Raw genomic sequence first — 22,138 nt, 5'->3', positions numbered from 1 at the left:
ATTGTTTGGTCAGTGGAAGGTTGACTTGCACTTGGAATGAGGAACTATAACAGACCTACAGGCAACATGGACTGCGCTGATAATTTTTAAATATTTTTTAAATTGCGTCATTTTACACCATGAAATTAGTATGTGGTGCAAGGATGCGACAATAAAAGGAGAATGTAGACATGAAAAGATAAAAATGAAGTGAGTTTAATTTTCAAAAGTAAAAATAAACAATAAAAGGCAAATTTATTTGCAGTATATTTGTAATTTTAAAGAAATTTGAACAGGAATTCACTTAGATATGAACTTGCTAGATTACCTATATTTTTTAATTTGAAAAAAAAAAAAAAAAAAGCTTATTAAAATTCTGAAGGTTTCAGTGAATGTAGTGAAACTCATGGGGTTCTTGACCTCAAGAACCACTGGTCTAGAGCCTTCTTTAAATGATAAGGTCCAGAGTGAAGTGATGAGCATATATTTTATTGCAAAGCAGAAGAAAAACAATATGAATATACAGTACACAGATTTGGCAATCTGTTTGACAAAAAAAAAAAAAAAAAAACTCAATAAATATAAGGCATATAAGGTAGATTTAAAACAAAAACGCTTTGACTTTTCTCGAGAAAGCCACTTTTCAAGGGACTTGAATTGGATTTTGCATGAAAACTTATCAACAAAAAGCTTTACATTTTCAATGTAAATGCTACGTTTTTTATGTATGTGGATGGCGGCGTGGTGCTGAACTTGTCATAAAATATGACTAAATTCCAGCGAGAACAAAATCTATATCAGTGAACAGTGAGTCATGGTTTACCGTAGCTTTTGCTTGAAATGTATCACTGCTGACAACACCGGTTGTACAGTATATTGCTTCAGGGGCTTCTCACATTACATTGCACTGTATGGCTGAACTGCAGCGCAACAGCGTATGTCATCATTCAGATTCTCATGGCATCTGCCACTGAGTTTATTTTGAATGCGTGGATAGGGACCGGTCATTAACCTCCTCAGATGCTATAATTTAAATGTTATTTCAACAAATACAAGTGCATTTTAGTTTTGTTCAGTGGTGCCTTGAGATATGAGTCTTTTTTTTTTTTTTTTTTTTTTTGGCTTTGACTTGCGAACAAAATGTTGCTACACAAGCACAGTAAAGTGGCAATCAACTAACTTCACAACAAACAGCAGTTGACAATTCTTCAATAACACATCTTCAAGCCGTATATTGTGACTCCTCTGTTTACTTTAAAACAAAACAAATGAAACACTATGTACTTGAAGGAGTGAGATACAGTACATTTGCTTGAAGAAAAATATTTCAGCTTAATGCTAGCAAACAATGCAAAACTTCACAGACATGTTAACTAATAGATTCATTGTTGCGGTTATAAACCTAAAAGCAACTGATAATTGAACACATATGGTGGTGCAACACATGCAGGCAGGCAATTTAATAATGCAAGCATACATTTTCTTTACCTACAACTAATATGATTGACTTATTCATGAGTGCCGATCTTCATGCATTATGAATTGTCTGTATTATACTGGTTAGTATACTAGTGGGAGGTTGAGTGTTAAGTTCTGAGGGGGGTGGAACATACAGGATTGAACTCATATCTCAAGGCACCACTGTATTATGACATGGAATAATGTTCTGGTCAAAATGGCAATTCCAGATCAGCATTTTTTTAATCCAACTGTTATTCCCTCATACAGTTAGCCAGAGGATTATTAATTAATTATTTTTTTAAGAGTACCAGGCATTTACAGAATGACCACTTTATTTGTATGAATTCTGCTTCTTTGTAAATAATATATGTTTAAATGTTGTTGTAGTCAGGTTACTGTATTGTATTCCATTTTTGTATCTTCTAATTTCTTTGGGTTTCTTTCCACATCCGCAAAACATGATTCTTAGGTTATTTGAGGACTAAATTGCTCTTATGTCAATGTAATTGTCAATAGGGTTTCCTAGCATGTGACTGGCCAGGGACAGTTCAGAGTATAAATCGCCTCTTGGCCATAATCGGGGTTGTATAGGCTTCATCAAAAATAATGGACCAGTGCTATAGAAAACAAATGGATGTATTGTATTACAGCCTCCATTAGTCACTGAAGGGTACATTTCCATTGCTTATCACTTTTCTAGAATCAATTGTTCGTGCTTAAATGAAATCCACTCTTAAAAACATTCCGTGGAGCTCCTTGCTGATTTCTTTTTTTCCAGTGAAGCACTCTTTCAAAATCAGTTGGTTCTTTTTACAGTAGAATAATTCAACTCTTTATAGTCAAATGCTCAGCAAAATTCCATGGTGGCAATACCTAGTGGTTAGCAAGTCGACCGCACAGTTCAGACCCTTAGAAATTACAGTCAGCGTGTGGTACCCTCTCAAAGCATAAAAGCTGGCATCTATTTGAGGCTTGGTGCTTATTTGTTTCGTGTCCACTTTTAAGTAGGGCATCTATTAGAGGAAATTGGTTGGATGGAAGTATTGTTGAGATGTGGCAAAAAGGCTGGTGTTTTTCTATACTTTACAATTAGGCACTGACCATAGCCCCCTCTGAAGAAGCTCCTGTGGAGCTGGCCCAGTCATGAACTGTAAACTGTAGTACTGGAACGATACGTGCTAGTCCTTATCTCTGAGGCAATGATTAATGGGTATTTAGGCTCCCTTGTCTAATTTGGTGTATTTGCTTCATCCACTTGTACACTTCATCAATATTCATGCTGTATCTTGTCTCTATAGGGGGTCACGTACAGTCCTCTTGACCTAGTCCCCTACCTTACTACTACTCGCTGCCCCACTTTTGAATTTGACCACCATGACAGTAATATTGTCTGGGCAACCACGGTAGAAGGACTGCAGGACGATGCTTTTGGCACCAAAGTGGGGCTCGTCCAAGCGCTCGCGGACGAACCGTACCGCCTCCTCATTGCTGAAGGCGTCCCACAGGCCGTCTGACGCCAGGATCATGAACTCGGGCTGAAGTTTGTCCAGGTCGAACGTCATGATGTCTGGATCGGGGATGACTACGTTCAGGTTCTTTAACGGGTAGTCGCCGAGGGAGCGGGACATAGCCAGAATTCCCTGGACTCGCCAGGAACCGTTGAAACTGATGAAGCCTCCTATGGAAGGATTCAGTGATGCGTTGTTAGAATATACCAGAAGGTGGCACCCAAGCATTGAAAATGTTTACCTCCAGAGAAGTCATTCATAACCATCAGTAAAATGTATAGTAGTTGTATCCAATTCTCTTACTGGTTAGAACATTTTTACTACATATCTATAACTTGGGTATACTGGTAGAACAACTTTCTACCACTAGATGGCAGAAAAGCATAATTAACTTGTATAGGGAGGAAAACACTGAGGTGACTTGAAGTTCCGCTCTGAGACCCCCAATTTTGCCAACTTTCAAAATTGTCCGATATGCATGTGTGATACATAATTGGAAAGCTTAAAATCACAATTTTCTGGGGGAAGAAAATTTTTGAACAGGAGGGCATTTTAAAAAAAAAAAAAAAATTTTTTTTTTTTAACCCTTTAAGGTCTGGGCCTATTTTGTCTGATTTTGCATGCCTTTGAAGTTGCCTTTATATTTCAAAGAAAGAATTGTTTACGATGGCCTGGTTTGGTCCCTTTTTTTGTGACACCTTGAACTTCATGTCCAAATTGTTGTTTCCTTCACTGATCAATTATAAATCATCATTTTGGGCCCAAAAAGCCCAAAAATTCCAAAATCGTTTTGTCAAAATTTTTAATATTGATGTCCAATTGACAACCAAACATGCGTAACGAACCGTTTTGAAACTTTGTAATATTTATTCAACATGTTAGGATGAACATTCAACCAAAAAAATTTAGAATAAATAGTCTTATATTTGACAATTCAACATAAACAACAGGTATAGCCATAGGCGTTTTTTGCCTTTATACATGCTCCAGTCAAAACAGGTTATATACAGCAGACCTAACAGTGAAGAACAGTGAAAAAATATATACCATCTAACACAAAAAGTGTTTAGAGGCCATCTCTTTATGAGTTTAGGTATTGCGGCCCATCGCCTGATGAAAACTATGTACACACAATCAAGCTTCTTGAACACACATTTATATACACAAATTGAGAAGATTGATGTGGGAAAAAAAAAAATATATATATAACACTGGGGGAAAAAAAGCATTTTCAAAAATATTTACAATAAACAAGTTAAATTTTTTTCAGTCATGCCACTCCGAAAAGCAGTTTCGTCCTGGAATTAGACACGGCTACATCACACAGCTCACACTTCCATGGGGTGTCGGTCCTCTTTCCACCCTTCCATTTTCATTTCACTTTACTTTCATTGTCACTATAAATGTACATGAAAATAAGTCAGTATTTATGAAAATAATAAAGTATAAAATAAAAATATATACAGCAATAAATAATAATGGAAATCTATATGTATGACAATAGAAAGAATACCATAGCTGAATATGTGCTACATCCCTAATCTTCATATAGAAAGAAGAACACCACAAATTATAAATTCCTGCCTGGGATACCCACAGTGCACGTACGACTTTGATCTGATATGCACATTTTATTATTATATACGCAAACACACACTTATATTGCATCAAAATTAACTTTGTCTTGCAATATCAAAAGAAACTTTCAAAAGAAACGTTTTCAGCATGAAAAAAAGAGTGAGTTGGTTTACCTCTGCTCGTCGATGGCGTCACCCACGTGTTCAAATCCGTCACTTTCTTCACTCGAGGACACTTCCGAAGAAGACGATGATGACGAATTTGGACCATCCTCTTCCTCAAGTTGATCAGAAGCACAATTGCTTGCGCTAAATTTAGTTTTCCGTTCATTGTCAAAGTCACACAAAGTCGCTGCTCGATCCAGCAGTATCCAACTGGCCGTCGCTCGCCACCTCGCTGCTTCAGAACACTCCTCCCTCTCGTTCGGTTGAACCTCGCACCGCAGTTATATTTATAAAAAAAACAAACAAACGCATTTTGTGCTTCCACTGTGACTTCGAAAGGGTTCGTTTGATTTGTGTTTTTTTCATGGAGCTTCCGTTTTGAAAAAGGACTAGAAATGATGGAAATATAGACATAAACAAATGATCCATGCAGTGTTTTAATGTTTTTTTGAGAGGACAATAAAACTATAAAACTTAAATGACAATATCTCACGTTCTAGTTGGTCGATTGACTTCAAATAATAACGAGAGTAAACCGCAACTTCCGCACTTTAAAACGAGACCAACCAACGGCATGTGGGTGACGTAATTAAAACGTGAGGGCGCTTCAAAGACGACGTGCGCTGAGGACGCGCCGGCGCGTCCTTCGACTCTCAAGGGTTAAACCGCAAAACCCTATCTGGAGGTGAGAGCACGCGAGAGTAGAATTACAGACGTCATTACTTTAATGAGATATAATCGCGGACTTGTTTTGATCCAAAAATCCCATTAAGCATGTATCACCGAGTGTTAAGGCACAGCTGTGAATGGCCACAGCCGGATTAAAAAAAAAAATTATGGGTGAAACACGGTAATATAACCATGGTCGCGATGCAGAAATCGCAGACATGAAGGCATGGTCGATCTTCTTTTTCATATTTTTACCCTTTTAAATGTTTTTTTTCCTCAAAATTTTTTTTTTTGGATCGATTATCTAACATATCGGAGAAGATGCGACAGTAACAAAAAAATACAATTAGGCGATAGTTATGAGGTAGATATACGAGACTTTTTTTTACAGACACCATTTTTTTGTGATGTCATTTGTTTAAAAGTTTAAAATATGTGAGTGAATAATTTTTTTTAGTCTTTTTTTTTGTTTTTTTTTAAACGAAATATTAGACATAAATTAATGATTCTAAGCTAAAAATGAGACATTTTGAATAATGAATACAACTAATTACCTTCGTCTTATGGCTGGGTTAAAAAAAAAAGCGGTTGCACAAAGTCTGTAAACGGTGATTTTCAGGGTAAAACGGACAAATTAAAAATAGTTTGGGGGCTTAATGCGCCATGAATCTGCTATCGCAGAATATAGACATATTGTTCTATCAAACACAAACAGTTGTTTTGGCTTAAAATACAGCAGTTTCTTTTAAAGAGGAGTGCAAGAGGGAAAAACCGCATTTTCAGTCTTGTCTGTGTTTTCCGCCATAGACTTCTATGGTGTTATGGTAAATGGTGTTACACTTATATAGCGCTTTTCCACCTTTCTAGGCGCTCAAAGCGCGTTACACTATCTCACGCAGCACCAGGAGCAATGTGGGGTTCAGTGTCTTGTCATCAGGGCAGAGAATCGAACCCACAACCTCTGGGGTGGGGGGAACAATTACTCTACCACTGAGCCACGCCAACCCACTAATGGAATGTTCAACTAAAGTACATTGCTGAGTATATAAAGCTTAAATACATCATTCTTTTTGTGACGTTGTTGAGTCTGGAGATTTTTCACATGTCAAGTGTGTGCTAAGGTTTAATTAAAGTTGGGAAACACTTCTCTTGACAGCACATTTATCATGGTGACTGCTGCTAATAGTCTTACGCTTTACTTACCCGCCCTCTTGATTCTCTTGCGCTCTTTGAGCTGATAAGGTTTGTGGTCGTGGGACAACGCAATGGCATTTCCGTCTTTGTCGCATAGGACGCCGCGGGAGTCGCCAACGTTGGCCACGGTCAGCTCTCTGTCTGACAGCAGTGCCACGAGACATGTGGTTCCTGAAGGAACAATGTTTAAAAAGAGAAAAATGGCTGGAGTCATAAATGCTTTACATTCCATTGAGTGTTTATTCTAAGTGGTTCAGACAATGCTTAGAAAATGAGGAGATCAGACTTCATTACCTATTGACATGACACTTTGTCATTCTTTGCGTCACGCCTTATCAGAGGGGGCCGAGCTTCATTTAGTATAGTCAGGTGAAGACGGCACACGCTCATGTCTAAGCTGGATTCAAGCTTGAATTTTTAAAGAACTACGAAAGCTGTACCACATACAAACAGGAAGGACTGTCTTAGGAGTGATTCATTCACGACACTAGATGGCCCCAGATATCATTGAAGCGATGTTCTGTCATGACAGATCTCAGCTATTCTCAAGTTGAACCAGTTTGCATTATTTTATTGCAATGTTTTCCCTTATTCAGATTTGTTTCAAGACTACAGTTACAGTTAATGCAGTTATTAAAATGTTGTTGTAAATAAACCAATCTATTGTGATAAAACATTTCACAAACCGGAAGACTTTCATTTACAAATGTGATTGCACTTTAGTTTACATATTTAAATGTTCAGATATTAAGATTTGAATTAGGCAAAATAACATGCTTTTTCTCTCAAATATATTGTTATCATTTGTTTCGGATGTACTGTATTTTCTGTATAAAAATTATTTTGGTTTTCAAAAAGTCTTTTTTTTTTTTTTTTTTTTCAAACATGAGTCTTGAAAAAGAGGGGGTCGTCTCATAATTAGGGCCGTCTTATATTCGGGCCAATACGGTACGTAAAATAAATGCGTAACTGCCTGTTTTTTTGTTCTATTAACAAAGAATCGAGACAGTTTTACGCCCATATCTCCAAAGAATTCAGTCAGAATTTTCTTCTTTGTTTACACATGGAGGCGGCTGATTTTCGTAACTGACAAGCCTTATAGTTGGCAATACTCACGCGAAATAAATGCTACCTGCATTTTTTTGTTGTTGTCGCTTCTAACCAAGAATCGAGACTGTTTTACGTCCATATTTTTTAAAGAATTCAGGGATTTAAGCATTTATTCACAAGAATTTTCACCACAAAAACGCTGTTTACGTCAGGCGGCCGCAGGGGGTCGCGTTAACCGAATATTTTCCGTCGTTGACCGTTTTTTTAAAACGGTGACGGAAAAAAAATGAAGTCCATCCGTCATTTTGACAGGTTGCAGTTCACACCCCAAACCACTGGGCGGCGAGTGAGCCTATTAATTAGCTATTGTCTCTCGTGATGCTTGACGTCGTTGGCCTTACTCGGAAAAATGTCAAGGCAACTGAGTGTCCGAAGTTTCTTCAAAAAGCCCCAAAACGACGATGGTGTTGATAAAAGAGGTGAAAAAAGAGGGACTGATGCAGTGGAGGATGAAGGACAGCCTCTGCAGCAATCCCACTTGAGACATTTGATTATGCACAAGCGGGCACGCAATGGCGTACCGCACGCAGGCTATTTTTAGACCGTGACGTCGCATCGTAAAGCGGAAGTAAAGCCAAAGTGGGACATTATAGACCCACCCTCGCACAGACCCAACGTAAAAAGTGCTACTTTTCTCCGGTAATCTTTCAAAAATGAACATGCCGATCACGCATTGCTTTTTTGGAACTTGTAGAAACGACTCTAGACATTACGACACATGAAGGATGTTTTCTTCATATGTTTCCGGAACCAAAAACTAGGGAGGAAAAAATGTGAAGACCGAATCAACTTGCGCGGACTTTAACACCAGCTCGGTGAATCCATTCACATTTCATATGCAGTAAACATTATGTTGGGTTGGCATGGTCTTTCAGAGGACAAAGAGGTAAGCCATTTTTATATTTTATAACTTATTTTTTTAGCGTGACGTTGTGCCGTACTGCTTCTGTCTGACAATGAATGACCTGAAAAGAATTACAATGGTATTTGACTGCCACTGTTACCGTTTGTTATATATATATAAAAAAAACAACTTTAAGTGGGAAGTGTAAATAAATTATAGGATTAAGATATGTTATCAATGAAAAAATTACAAGTGTTCGTTGGCTGTCACTGAGTAGCATTTGCGATCGCTACACAAAGCTAACTAAATTACCCCCAAGAACGGTAAGAGACGTAGGACAACCAGAGGATATATAAGAAAGACAGGGCTGATGGTAAAGGATAGCTTGTTGAAACAGGAGAATGTCATTGTCAGTCGCGTCGATAAAAAAGCTAAAGCTATGCTTAGGTCGGCTCGTAGCCTACCTACTGGGGCCACAGTCAGCTGTTTTTGTCACTGCGGAGAAAAAGTTACATATTCATCTGCTTGATGTGTGATGGCACGGTGTGGATTCTCTGTTAAGCTTGTTCGGACAGAATATTAATAAAAAATGAATGAAAACTAAATAGTGAATATGTCATTATTATCATTTTAAAAATTTAAATGACGGGTAAAAATAGATTATGACTGAAATTTTATGACCCTGTCAGTAGAGCAGGGCGGTAAACCGAAAATTTACCGGTACCGAAATTCTTTTCGATGACCGACGTCATTTTGACCATGACGGTAAATTCGGTAATTTAATAAAACAAGAAAATATAGTCTTTTCATCCCGCTTTGACTCTGTGTTGTTCGGCTATGTTCATTCCCCTTTAAGAAAGCAGACAGTGTGCTTACGTATGGAGTCACGTGGTTATCAGGAAGCCAAACAAACGAGCCCGGTAGGCTAACGCTAGCAGCTAACGCTACAAGCAAACGTGATGGAGTGTTGCTTAAGGGAGGTTCGCCAAACTTTCACCCGACATTAAATAGACTCTTGGCGGCACCCAGACGGGCTTTCACCCCCTGTCCTCCCTTGTTCTCACGATTTCCAAAGAGGATGCTTTCAAGGCTTTTTACTAGTAGCCAAGCCACAGGCTAATGCTAGTGGCTAACGCCAGGGGTTAACGCTACAAATGAGCGTGATGGAGTCGGATAGCGGCTCTAAACTTGTCGAAACAGCTGAACTTAATGAGTGGATTGGTCTCGGACTGCATCTAGCAATTAGTATATCACGTTATTGTGTATCTCTGTCTGTGAGTGATTTCTCTGATAGCTTTTGTGATGGTAAAGCATTAAGCATAAAGTACAATCTAACAGTGGAAATTATAATATAACTTTTTAATGGCCCCAGCTATTTTTCTGTATGTGCTTAATTCTGTGTCATTAGATCAATGCAGCTTTAATGTGTGTGTGTATGTATTAAAAAATGCACTGGGGAAAAAAAAAACCTGAAACCTTGCAGTAAACACTTGTGTTGCGTAATTATGTCACAGCAGACATTAACAATAAGTTGTCTTTTTGAAGTGTACTGTTCAAGCTGTAAGTAATTTGTGTTACAATGACATGTTTGCACAGGCATATTGATTTTGACAATGTACATTGTTCAAGCCATACAAGCTGTTTTAAATGTTTATACTTGAATTCTTATTGTTTACAATACATTTTTGTATACTTAATGTTTAGACTGCATGTACAATTGTTAAATATATTAAATTGAAAGCTGGTAAATAAATCAACAAGAAACGGTTAATCTGTATTTCATGCATTGATTCAGATTTTCAAATTATATAACAGTCTGCTTGGACGAATTTATCGTCATTTGTCGTTATCGAGGTAAATCTGCTCAATTTATCGTGATACGTGCTTAAGGCCATATCGCCCAGCCCTACCTGTCACTCAAAATGACAGACAACGAAAAAGTCTAGCGCAACCTCTGGGCGGCCGCTAGCCTAATTCGCTAACAGTATATAGTTTAAATTGATAATAAAGGGCTTTTCTATAAGTTGTGATTGTATATATAATTTATTATCTATTTACATATTATTTATAATTGATTCTGCATGTTTTCCTGAAGTATTAAGTTTCTGATGTTAAATTGAGTGATTTATTAGCTGTTGAAAACTTGCAGTAAATAAAAAAAATTAAGTTGCTATTTTGGTCAAAAACATAGATGTTAAATATTGCCACGGATCCTGAAAATATAGGTGATTATCTCTACATTTGGTGATGTTTGTGCATCTACTGTAAAATCTGAGACTTATAGCCATTTTAAGTTGTATGATACTTATATAAAAAATAATCGGGCCTTGAGTTTTTTTGATGCTGCTCATGGAGACTCATACATGGCTAAGGTACGTAGGTGCCCGTTTTGGTTTTAGGTCGGTAGCAGCTTTGGTTTTTAAAAATATTTGAATTTGAAGTTTTTGAAAATAGACCCCCTACAAATCGGCCCCATTTCCCGTGTCATGTCAATAGGTTATGAAGTCTATGAGAGGATTTAGTTTTAGTCAAATAAAGCTATAGTACAATGATAGCAAATATTTAAAATAGTTGTGTTCTTACACTATGTAGTTATTAAAATGAATGTGCTCCATATTTTCATGTACATCTTCTTCTATACTGACCTGCTTCATCGTGGTTGGCAGATAGCTTGTCCAGCATCTCTCTGTCTACAGTCAGAATGCGCTGCTCCAGAACGCCGGCGTACGACGAGGAGCTCTCCTTTCTCTCTCGCTCCAATGCCTGCAACTGCTGCCTCAAGGCTTCGGGCAGGTGGGCTTTTACGTAGTCTGCTGCGGCCTGCAGAAAGGACCGGGTCGTTAAGCAGACCAAAAGAAGAGTGTGCAGATGCTGAATGACAAATCAGGTTGTGTTACTGTTACTGTTTTCTCCAGTTTTTTTCCTGAACCTTTACTTAGAGCAGTCCAAAATAATGTAAAAGCTATTATCAGCCCATTTAATTTTACAGTCACTTATATTGAGTACTCCTGTTCAATTATTCAGCATGCTCCATTCTGCTTGCCCTCTTCTTGCTCTCACTTGTTCTGCTGGCCAAGATGGTGGAGATTCATAATAGTCGTCATGATAGCCTAGCAGAGGTGGGTAGTAATGCGTTACATTTACCCTGTTCCATTGGCGTTGTAGGCTACTTCTAAAAGTAGTTTTACCATGGCATGCTTCTTACTTCAGTAAATTTATGACGAAGAAACGCTGTTTTTAAAGAGTTCGATGTGAGGCGATATTACTAAACAAGACAAGCTGACATGTACGACAAGATTACAGGAAAGATACGTAGCGAGAAATTGCAGCAACTTAAAGCTAGTTTAATTTTACTGCAGCAGTATTTCGCAAGAGCCCGAGAGATGAAAGAGAACGCCACAAAGGCTAGTTGCAAGATTTTGTGGAAATTATTAATTAAAAAAATAATAATAAAGCAAATGTGACACACAGAATGGCTTGCTAAAATTTGCATAAATATATTGTTCTACGTAAAGGATGTCAGCCAAGGTCGGCCCCCCACATTTTTACCACACCGATTCTGGCCCCTTTTGCAAAAAGTTTGGACACCCCTGCTGCAGGCAAATCATCTGTTCTGCTACTATTGGATCTCAGCGCCGCATTCGACACTGTTGATCACAACGTACTACTCAGCAGATTGGAACAGTGGGTAGGGCTTACTGACACTGTTCTTCAGTGGTTCACATCTTACTTACACGATAGGGATTTCTTTGTGTCAGTCGGAACCCATCAGTCAGAATGAACCAAATTCACGTGTGGAGTCCCTCAAGGGTCAATTCTTGGGCCACTCTTATTTAACATCTATATGCTTCCCGTAGCTCAGATTATGGAACAGTATGACATCTCCTATCACATCTGATGATGACACACAACTCTACATTTCTGTGTCCCCACATGATTATAGTCCCTCAGTCTCCCTGAGTAAATGCATTCATCAACTCAATGAATGGATGTGTCAGAATTTTCTCCAGTTAAATATGGAGAAGACAGAAGTGATCATTTTCGGGCCAAAAAAAGGAAAGGTCAAAGTTAAGCAGGCACCTTATCACAATGTCACTTACAGCTACAAATCACGTCAGAAACCTCAGCGTAATTATTGACTCAGACCTAAAATTTAAATCTAAAGTCTAAAGTCCATCACTAAATCTGCATATTACCACCTAGCCAGAATTAAGGGGGTTCTGACCCAACAAGACATGGAAAAACTTATGCATTCATTTATTTTCAGCAGATTGGACTATTGCAACGGTATATTTACAGGTCTTGATGAAAATCAGTCAGGAAGCTGCAGCTAGTACAGAATGCTGCAGCCAGAGTCTTCACAAATACAAGGAAACTGGACCACATTACACCGGTTTTGAAATCGTTACACTGGCTTCCAGTGAGTCAAAGGATAGACTATAAAATACTACTGCTCGTCTACAAAACAAGTAATGGCCTAAGACCAAATATATGCTTGATTTGTTAGATTCCTATCAAACATCTAGACCCCTAAGGTCGTCTGGAACCGGTGTCCTGTATGTTCCAAGAACAAGAACCAAGCGCAACATTTACATAGTTATTATGCTCCTCACCTCTGGAACAAGTTACCTGAAGGTCTGAAGTATGCTCAAACTGTAAGCTCCTTTAAATCAGGGCTAAAAACGCTTTTGTTTAGCACTGCATATCCATAACTGCCTATATATTTCAATCTATTTGCTTTCTATTCCTCTTGTGCTTTATCTCCATTGCTGATTTCAATTGTTATTTTTATTAATAGTATTTATTTATATTTTAATTTCTATTCGTGATTAAATGCGATTTTTATGTATAATTTTTAGGGCTGTCAAAATTATTGCGTTAACGGGCGGTAATTAATTTTTAAAATTAATCACGTTAAAATATTTGACGCAATTAACGCACATGCCCCACTCAGACAGATTTAAATGACAGTACAGTGAAATGCCCGCTTGTTAATTGTTTTATGGAGTTTTGCCGCCCTCTGCTGTCGCTTGGGTGCGATTGATTTTATAGGCTTCAGCACCCATGAACATTGTGTAAGTAATTAATGACATCAACAATGGCGGGCTACTAGTTTATTTTTTTAATTCAAAATTTTACAAATTTTATTAAAACGAAAACATTAGGAGGGATTTTAATATATAATGTCTATAACTTGTACTAACATTTATCTTTTAAGAACTACAAGTCTAGACCTGTCGCGATAACAAATTTTAGTGTGCAATAATTCATAAATTATTGCGATTTGCGATATTATTGCACCCCAGCTTTAAAAAAAAAAAATTACAATAACACTGTGAGAATACAGTATATATTAATAGATCATGTACACCCATTTAAACGCAATAAATGTTTACTCCTAAATTTAAAAATACTTTTTAGGAAATCACAACTAAAAACAATACACCATGCCTCTTTTAAGTAAAAGACAACAATATTAATACTGCACAGAAACACAGAAGAAATAAAATGTGTTTTTTAAGAAAAATAAAATTCCACTTAATAATTTAAGCATCTAGGCAAATGAAAACGTTTCCCCTCATAGCTTCTGCTATGGCGTTCCATGTGTAATACAGTGGTACCTCTACATACGAAGCTAATTCGTTCCAGGAGCTTGTTTGTAAGTCGCAATGGTCGTATGTCGAGCAGGATTTTCCCATAGGAATACATTATAATTCCAATAATTCGTTCCACAGCCCAAAAACCCACACTACATCCTTAATAAATACCGCTGTTACTATTCCAAATAGCAATTACAAAGAGCAAAACAAATAAAATATGAATAAAAATCAGAATAACAATAATATGATAATAGTAATAATAACAATAATACAATACAGTACCTGTAATAATGTAACAAATCGGCTTCTAATGTGGCGGACTTTTTTTGCTGTACCTGAACGGGGTTGACGGTGAGCAGGAGCAGGAGAGCGCTATTCTACTTTCTGTTTCGATCCTGGCGTTAACAGCAGTGGACACTCGGCGAGTTGATGGAATAAATGATTTGAAACCTGACGAAGCTGGGGATTTCTTAGGCGATGTTACCACAATAAGAACTGTCACCTTAACTTATAAAGACTGACGAACGGAGGGGGACCGCCGGCCGAGATCGGCATTCTACGACCCAGTTCATGGATGCCACACCATGCGTATATTTTGCTATCATTCACATCTTCATTTCAATGGTAAGCGTCACCTTTTCTTCTTTTTTTTTTTCTCCACCTGCACTAAACTTAAACTGCACTAAAATAAAAACAGAACTAAAATGCATTTTGCGTAGTTGGTAACAAGGAAGCCGAACTTTTAACAGCACGTCAGCCGCACGCGCGCACGCAGGTGCATGCGAGGCGATAAATCGCAGCGGAAAAATGATCGCCTTCATTTTTATTTACCGTGCGATAAATGGAATTATTGCATATTGCGCCAGGTTTATACAAGTCTTTCTATCCATGGATCGCTTGAAGAGAATGTTAATAATGTTAATGCCATCTTGTTATAATAAACAAATACAGTCCTTATGTACTGTATGTTGAATGTATATATCAATCTTGTCTTATCTTTCCATTCCAACAATAATTTACAGAAAAATATGGCATATTTTATAGATGGTTTGAATTGCGATTAATTACGAATAATTAATTTTTAAGCTGTAATTAACTCGATTAAAATTTTTAATCATTTGACAGCCCTAATAATTTTATTTCCTGTTTCGATTGTCTTTGTTTTTATGTTCTATTGATTTAATGTGATTTTTTATGATCTTCTTGTGATGTAAAGCACTTTCAATTGCCTTGTGTTGAATTGTGCTATATAAATAAATTTGCCTTGCCTTGTAGATGGTGGTGTGCTGAGAAAAAAAGATACCATTGTTTAAATAAAATATCAGACATTGTAAGCAGTTACTCACAATGTTACTTTTTACATGAGTATTCTTTTCACCAAATATGTTTCTACTTGCACTTAAGTACATTTTTTGGATGACTGCTTTTACTTAAGTAATATTATTTTAATGTAACACTACTCTTACTTGAGTTCAATTCTTGGCGACTCTACCCACCTACAGCATGTGTGCCCAATACGTCGATCGCGATTGACCAGTCGATCACAACGCAATTGTGGGTAATTTATTAATTTTTTTTAAAAATATACATACGTAGTTAATTATGTTGTATAAGCAACTTTTTGGGGATTTTGCAGCAGGACCCCTGAGCAACCCTGATGTAGAGTATATATTTTTTATAGCTCCAATGAGAAAAGCAGTTTTTTTTTTCTTTTACAGAGGAAGATATGCATCGCATTAAGGTACGTATGTTACTTATTACACATTTTCAATTTAATGTAAATATACTGTGCAACACTGTACTTAATTGTACATGCACTACAGTTAGATATCCAAACTCCAAAGACATAAAGAAATCAAATTCTGGATTTTATTTTAAGTGAAAATTTTTCAAATGTTGATAAAAAAATTCTAAATGATGTTAATGATAGAAATTGAACTTGGTTTGGTTAATGACTGTACGATGTTGACATAACGCTAAGTTTAAAGATACAGAATGCTGAGAAACGTGGTTTGTGTCACCCAACATAGCAGACATGGAATGAAAATAATTTATAATAAAGAAAAGTGCTGAATATTAGTCTTGGACAAGAATACGCAAAGTTACAGTCCCCAACTTGCAGTCATCAAACAGGTCCGGTGAGACTAAGAGCGACAGGAAATGACTGATACAAAATGGGAAAGAACAACGTATAAAGTTCTCTTGAGGTTCTACGGCCAAGGAATGGATTAAAAAATTCATTAAACTTCTCGTCCACAAAAATTCCTGAGGAAATTAACGTTTTAGGCTTTGGCGCATTGGGCTGTGGAAAAGGTTAGTCGAACAATTTCTAAGTAAACTGAGCAGAGAATGTGTTTTTAAAATGACTATAATGGTTTTTGGATTTGAAACAGTACATTGTATTCTAATAAAAAATGGCGGAAAAAATACAATTAGGCTTTTTAAAAAATGTTTAAAAACAAAAGGTGTCTACATTTTTTCTGTAATAACACAAAAATACTTGAATAATTTGCTTTCACAGAACTTAACATGCTTATAAAATTAAATTTATAAGCATGTTTTCTTTTAATTATTTTTTTTAAATTTACATCTGCTCAAAGCCTTACATGGAGTTAACCAATCTCTAGAATGCTATTAAGGCCCAAGTTAAGGTCAACGCTGCATGTTTTCTAAATACATACAGTGGGGCAAATAAGTATTTAGTCAACCACTAATTGTGCAAGTTCTCCCACTTGAAAATATTAGAGAGGCCTGTAATTGTCAACATGGGTAAACCTCAACCATGAGAGAGAGAATGTGGAAAAAAAAACAACAGAAAATCACATTGTTTGATTTTCAAAGAATTTATTTGCAAATCATGGAGGAAAATAAGTATTTGGTCAATACCAAAAGTTAATCTCAATACTTTCTTATGTACCCTTTGTTGACAATAACGGAGGCCAAACATTTTCTGTAACTCTTCACAAGCTTTTCACACACTGTTGCTGTTATTTTGGCCCATTCCCCCATGCAGATCTCCTCTAGAGCAGTGATGTTTTGCGGCTGTCGTTGGGCAACACGGACTTTCAACTCCCTCCACAGATTTTCTATGGGGTTGAGATCTGGAGACTGGCTAGGCCACTCCAGGACCTTGAAATGCTTCTTACGAAGCCACTCCGGCTGTGTGTTTGGGATCATTGTCATGCTGAAAGACCCAGCCACGTCTCATCTTCAATGCCCTTGCTGATGGAAGGAGATTTTCACTCAAAATCTCTCGATACATGGCCCAATTCATTCTTTCCTTTACACAGATCAGTCTTCCTGGTCCCTTTGCAAAAAAACAGCCCAAAGCATGATGTTTCCAACCCCATGCTTCACAGTGGGTATGGTGTTCTTCGGATGCAATTCAGTATTCTTTCTCCTCCAAACAGGAGAACCTGTGTTTCTACCAAAAAGTTCTATTTTGGTTTCATCTGACCGTAACACATTCTCCCAGTCCTCTTCTGGATCATCCAAATGCTCTCTAGCGAACTGCAGACGGGCCCGGACGTGTACTTTCTTCAGCAAGGGGACACGTCTGGCAGTGCAGGATTTGAGTCCCTGGCGGCGCATTGTGTTACTGATAGTAGCCTTTGTTACTTTGGTCCCAGCTCTCTGTAGCTCATTCACTAGTTATCATTTTGACGCCACGGGGTGAGATCTTGCATGGAGCCCCAGATCGAGGGAGATTATCAGTGGTCTTGTATGTCTTCCATTTTCTAATAATAGCTCCCACAGTTGCTTTCCTTACACCAAGCGTTTTACCTATTGCAGATTCAGTCTTTGCAGCCTGGTGCAGGTCTACAATTTTGTGGAGTTTAGTGGAGTTTGGAGTGTGACTGACTGAGTTTGTGGACAGGGGTCTTTTATACCGATAATGAGTTAAAACAGGTGCCATTAATACAGGTAACGAGTGGAGCCTCGTTAGACCTTGTTAGAAGAAGTTAGACCTCTTTGACAGCCAGAAATCTTGCTTGTTTGTACGTGACCAAATAACTCTAATTTGGAAATTCTTTAAAAATCAAACAATGTGATTTTCTGTTTTTTTTTTTTTCCCACATTCTGTCTCTCATGGTTGAGGTTTATCCATGTTGACAATTACAGGTCTCTCTAATCTATTCAAGTAAGAGAACTTGCACAATTGTTGGTTGACTAAATACTTACAGTGGGGAGAACAAATATTTGATACACTGCCGATGTAGAGGTCTGTAATTTATATCATAAATTCTCTTCAACTGTGAGGGACGGAATCTAATACAACAAACCAGAAAATCACGTTGTATGATTTTTAAATAATAAATTTGCATTTAATTGCAGGAAATAAGTACAGTAGGGAGAACAAGTATTTGATTTTGGCAGTGTATCAAATACTTGTTCTCCCCACTGTATTTGATACATCACAAAAATCGAACTAGAAACCTTTGTTTGCTATTACAGATACCAAACGTTTCCTGTAGTCCTTGACAAGGTTTGCACACACTGCAGCAGGGATTTTGGCCCACTCCTCCATGCAGATCTTCTTCAGAGCCTTCAGGTTTCGGGGCTGCTGCCGGGCAACACGGACTTTCAGCTCCCTCCATAGATTTTCTATCGGGTTCAGATCTGGTGACTGGCTAGGCCACTCCAGGACCTTAGGTGCTTCTTACGGAGCCACTCTTTAGTTGCCTTGGCTGTGTGCTTTGGGTCGTTGTCATGCTGGAAGATCCAGCCACAACCCATCTTCAGGGCTCTCACTGAAGGAAGGAGGTTGTCAGCCAAGATCTGGCGATACATAGCCCCATCCATCCTCCCCTCAGTACGGTGCAGTCGTCCTGTACCCTTGGCAGAGAAGCAGCCCCCAAAAAATGATGTTTCCTCTTCCATGTTTCACGGTTGGGATGGTGTTCTTGGGGTTGTACTCATCCTTCTTTTTCCTCCAAACACGACGAGCTGAGTTTAGACCAAAAAGTTCAATTTTGGTCTCATCCGACCACATGACCTTCTCCCATTGCTCCTCTGGATCATCCAGATGGTCAGTGGCAAACTTCAAACGCGTCTGGACATGCACTGGCTTCAGCAGCGGGACCTTGCGAGCGCTGTAGGATTTTAATCCATGACGGCGTAATGTGTTTCCGATGGTTTTCTTCGAGACTGTGGTTCCAGCTCTCTTAAGGTCATTGACCAGGTCCTGCCATGTAGTTCTGGGCTGATCCCTCACCTTCCTCATGATCAGTGATGCCCCACGAGGTGAGATCTTGCATGGAGCCCCAGAACGAGGCAGATCGACCGTCAACTTGAACTTCTTCCATTTTCTAATAATCGCTCCAACAGTTGTTACCTTCTCACCAAGCTGCTTGCTTATTTTCCTGTAGCCCATCCCAGCCTTGTGCAGGTCTATTATTTTATCCCTGATGTCCTTACACAGCTCTTTAGTCTTGGCCATTGTGGAGAGGTTGGAGTTTGTTTGTTTGAGCATGTGAACAGGTGTCTTTTATACAGGTAACAAGTTCAAACAGGTGCAGTTACTTCCGGTAATGAGTGGAGAACAGGAGGGGTTCTTAAAAAATAACTAAGAGCCGAAATATTTACTAGTTGGTATGTATCAAATACTTATTTCATGCAGTTAAATACAAATTTATTATTTAAAAATTATACAATGTGATTTTCTGGATTTTTGTATTAGATTCCGTCCCTCACAGTTGAAGAGAACTTATGATACAAATTACAGACCTCTACATGGCTTGCAAGTGGGAAAACCAGCAAAATCGGCAGTGTATCAAATACTTGTTCTCCCCACTGTATTTGCCCCACTGTTCATACACACAAACAAACATAAAAATTCATCTGAAAACATGACCCTTAAAATAAATGGCTTAGATATTGTCACATTTTTAAAGAACGTTTTACGTGTAGGTTGCCTTTGCAAGCAATGAAAATGACAATTGTAAAGCAAAAAGGAAACCGTATTTCATGTTTGCTTGAGCTGTTGAAAGCCATTCAGAAAAGCAAAAACATACATGTTGCAATAGACACGACATTAACTTTTAACTCAGAGCTACGAGACGTGCAAAGATCAGAACAGACAGATGTATCACTTTGAAAATCCTCCTTGACGCTGTACTATAAGCCCAGATTTTGTTGCCATTGATAGGGCGTTTCAAGAAAGGTGTTAAATATCCAAATAGGAGTTTTAAAATTTATTGTTTTAAGCAAATAGTTCGCTGTCGTGACCCCTGAAGCCGAAAGGAAAAGAAGAAATTGCACAGAAAAAAAATCACAAAAGGATAAATTGCTGAATATTGAGGTTGGGGGTGGGGTTAACTGTACAATGGTGCCTTGAGTACAACCGACCCAATTTCTGAGTTTTATGAGACACGAGCCATCATGTGACTGATTTATTATTATTTATTTGAATTATGTACTAGGAGAGAAAGTACTGTTCTTTTTTTGTGTCAGCATTACTGAATCACATTGCTTCCAAGTGACTAAGGAAGCCACAGTAGAGGGAACAGCACAATGAAATGAATTGCAGCATTTATTAATGTTCTGTTGGACTATTTTACAATTCAACATTGTAATAAATTACAAAATTATATAGTACCATCTTTATAATTTTTGATTGAAAAGCGGGCCTGAAAAAATATTTTCATTCATTTTAAATATGAGTGTTTTTTTTTAAATAGCGAATGTAGCTACGGAATAAATTAAACTCCTTTGTCAAAGCACCACTCTTTTTTGGGGACCTTTAGGAGGGGATACTGGTGGCGGTGATGGATGGTTTTGCTGTCCCAGGATACCCAGACTGACAACATGAAATCTACTGAGCCTTTAAGACTGAGGGAGTGGAAGGAAGACAAACCATACACAAACACACACACTTTCTTTGTGATGGCTCCAGCAGAAGGGGGGTGCACAGTGCACACAAAGAAACAATGCAGTGGTTTGGATGGGAGCTAGTCTGTTTGACAAAGAGGAAGTGTGTAGTTAATCTACAACTGCTCTATAACATTGTGAGAATACACTAAAGTTCAACACTATCCACATCCTTTCTGCATCCCTTGATGCGAACCAAATACTTTGGGGTCCACTTAAGAATGACGCATTCAGGTGTAACAGGGAGGCCCAGGGCGCTTACTTACCTCCCCACCGTGCCCGTCAAAGATGCCAAAGATGGACGGGTGACTTTTGTTGGCGATGTCAGTGAGCACCTCGAAGCGGTCCTCCATGTGGTCCCTTCTGCCTTGTATGGAGTACACGGCCACATTGTCGCTCTTGAACTCCCAGGTCTTGGAGAACTCTGCGTCTAGCACGCTGAGGCCTCCCAGGCGGTCGTTGTGCATCATTTCGGCTACTTTGCCCTTCACCATCTTCACGGCGTCGCGGCTCGACTTGACTATGGTCTTCACTTCGTCCGTGTGGAAGAAGTAGCTCCATAGCGCCAGGCTGATGCATAGCAGGAACAACGTCTCCGGCCTGAGGAGAAAATAGCGCATGATCCGACCCAGAAGAGACAAGAGCGTCATCGTGTCTCCTATCATCACACGCCACCCAAAGCACGGTTCACTCCATGAACGGTGGACATTGAACGCACCAACGCAGCCACCGAGGCCTTGCCGGAGCGTTCTGCGGCCGCGACTACCGCACACCGGGCGGGTATGACACAGGCGGTGGGGCCACCGTCATTCGTTTCGGTTTTAAATCAGCAGCTGAACGACTTCCGACCGAAGCCCGATGTCTCGCGGTCCATCTCAAGAGGCGGACGCGGATGTTGCTGGTGGCTCAGACCCACCCCGAAGTGAGCGACGCGGGGGGCGGGGTTGGAAGAGTCTTCCTCCTTTTACCTAAGGACCCTCGTTTAATATCCCATAACGAATTAGTGCAGTATTTTACACACTACCCTTAAATTCGACACCTTGCGTGAAAAAAAATCTTACGGAAGTAGTCCGCATATTTTATGAAGCGCTTTTATTGTGAAAATCCCTTGCGGAATTAAGCCTATGCGAGTGTTCTCCTTGACGTGTTTCTACAATGCGA

The 22,138-nt window shown here is 38.6% G+C and overlaps 1 protein-coding gene across 2 annotated transcripts; it reads right to left on the bottom strand.

Annotated features, from left to right (window-relative positions):
- Nucleotides 1-455: 455 nt before the first annotated feature.
- Nucleotides 456-21,985, bottom strand: ppm1la (protein phosphatase, Mg2+/Mn2+ dependent, 1La). Of its 2 annotated transcripts, XM_057857807.1 has the most exons (5): nucleotides 21,696-21,984; nucleotides 21,244-21,577; nucleotides 11,153-11,327; nucleotides 6,563-6,724; nucleotides 456-3,118 (listed from the first exon to the last, which is right to left on the bottom strand). In XM_057857807.1, the coding sequence occupies exons 2-5, from the start codon at nucleotides 21,469-21,471 to the stop codon at nucleotides 2,763-2,765; spliced, it is 921 nt and encodes a 306-aa protein (XP_057713790.1). In that variant the 5' UTR covers nucleotides 21,472-21,577; nucleotides 21,696-21,984; the 3' UTR covers nucleotides 456-2,762. The 2 variants fall into 2 exon arrangements, with proteins under 2 accessions (XP_057713790.1, XP_057713789.1); XM_057857806.1 differs by having other exon boundaries at nucleotides 21,244-21,985.
- Between the last annotated feature and the right edge of the window lie 153 nt (nucleotides 21,986-22,138).

This window comes from Corythoichthys intestinalis, chromosome 14 (assembly GCF_030265065.1).
Source record: "Corythoichthys intestinalis isolate RoL2023-P3 chromosome 14, ASM3026506v1, whole genome shotgun sequence".
In the NCBI taxonomy this organism is placed as follows: domain Eukaryota; kingdom Metazoa; phylum Chordata; class Actinopteri; order Syngnathiformes; family Syngnathidae; genus Corythoichthys; species Corythoichthys intestinalis.
The sequence above is the reverse complement of the archived record's forward strand: the minus strand, read 5'-3'. Positions and strand labels throughout refer to the sequence as shown.

What these genes read in the sequence shown, in the direction of transcription:
- ppm1la (XM_057857806.1), bottom strand. Translation starts at nt 21,642, where the DNA reads ATGATAGGAGACACGATGACGCTCTTGTCTCTTCTGGGTCGGATCATG. An exon ending in TTGACGGGCACGGTGGGGAG is followed by an intron (nt 11,328 to 21,243) that starts GTAAGTAAGCGC and finishes TCCTTTCTGCAG; the next exon opens with GCCGCAGCAGACTACGTAAA. An exon ending in CAAGAGAATCAAGAGGGCGG is followed by an intron (nt 3,119 to 6,562) that starts GTAAGTAAAGCG and finishes ATCCTTCCATAG; the next exon opens with GAGGCTTCATCAGTTTCAAC.